Source organism: Entamoeba histolytica, genomic scaffold (genome assembly GCF_000208925.1).
Source record: "Entamoeba histolytica HM-1:IMSS scf_1104750517759 genomic scaffold, whole genome shotgun sequence".
Lineage (NCBI taxonomy): Eukaryota > Evosea > Mastigamoebida > Endamoebidae > Entamoeba > Entamoeba histolytica.
The window spans coordinates 1-1,069 of NW_001916265.1; the positions used below are offsets into that span (position 1 = coordinate 1).

Sequence of the window (1,069 nt, forward strand, 5' to 3'; positions counted from 1 at the left end):
AGACTATACTGCATTTATGAGGTATATCTCATTAAGAGAAGAAAGTCAAAGTTAATTAAAGTTTATCTTACTACACAACATCACAATGGTTAAAATATAATAAAAATATGAAAAGTAATGAAAAAAGAATAAAAAAGACAAAAGAGAATTAATTTTTAATTTAGACTTAAGCATAACCAAATTTCTTAAGGATAGCTACTTTAGCCTTATACTTTTCATCTGCAAGAATCTTTTCTTTAGCTTCTGCAATAGCCTTTTGTTTCATTTGTTTAGCAGCATACCATTTAGCAGCTTTTTCTTTTCTTTCGGTTTCATTTTTAGCAACAACATCAGCATATTTCCATCCTACTGCAGTTCCAAGTTCTCCAAGAAGAGTTCTCTTTCTTGTTGGGTTGAATGAATAAATTGCTGCTGCAGCTGGAATTGATGATTTCTTCATTTTGTCATATGGTGCTGGACATCCTTCAAAACATTTCAAATTCTTAAGTGCAAGCTTTCCTCTATAATTATTCTTTGGAAGCATTCCTCTAATAGCTTTACGAACCATATCTGCTGGTGAACGATGATGGAAAGCACCACGAGTTGGGTTAGTATTAACTCTTTTTCTTTGATAAAGTTCCCATTGAACTAATCTCATTTTGAGTGTTCCACATACTTGGAGATCTTCACATCTAACAAGAACAAATTTTTTTCCAAGAAGAAGATTCTTTGCAACAACTGAAGCTACACGACCAAGAACATGTCCATGGCAATCAATAACGATAACTTTAGACATATTGACTATCCAAGTAAATTATTAGTTTTACCCTAACTGTTTTTTTTTTGAAAAAATTAAAAACACAAATTAATAAGTTATAACAAATTATTACTTTTTGAATAACATTTTTTATTTTGATATTACTTCTTTAAGAAACAAGTTGAGTTAAACTTTTTTGTTTTTATTACTCATAACTAACAAAAACAAAAAATAGCAAGAGAATTGTTATTAAAATAGAATTAATTCTTCTATAAAATTCTATCTAAAACAGAAAGAAAAGGAAATAGTGTGGAAGAAACTTTTATTGTTCTG

General features: G+C 28.9%; 1 protein-coding gene across 1 annotated transcript; it reads right to left on the reverse strand.

Annotated features, from left to right (window-relative positions):
• Positions 1-166: 166 nt before the first annotated feature.
• EHI_095610 (60S ribosomal protein L16-B, putative) lies at positions 167-775 on the reverse strand (the record flags this gene model as incomplete). The annotated part of the gene is made up of 1 exon (XM_650305.1): positions 167-775. The coding sequence occupies one exon, from the start codon at positions 773-775 to the stop codon at positions 167-169; it is 609 nt and encodes a 202-aa protein (XP_655397.1).
• Between the last annotated feature and the right edge of the window lie 294 nt (positions 776-1,069).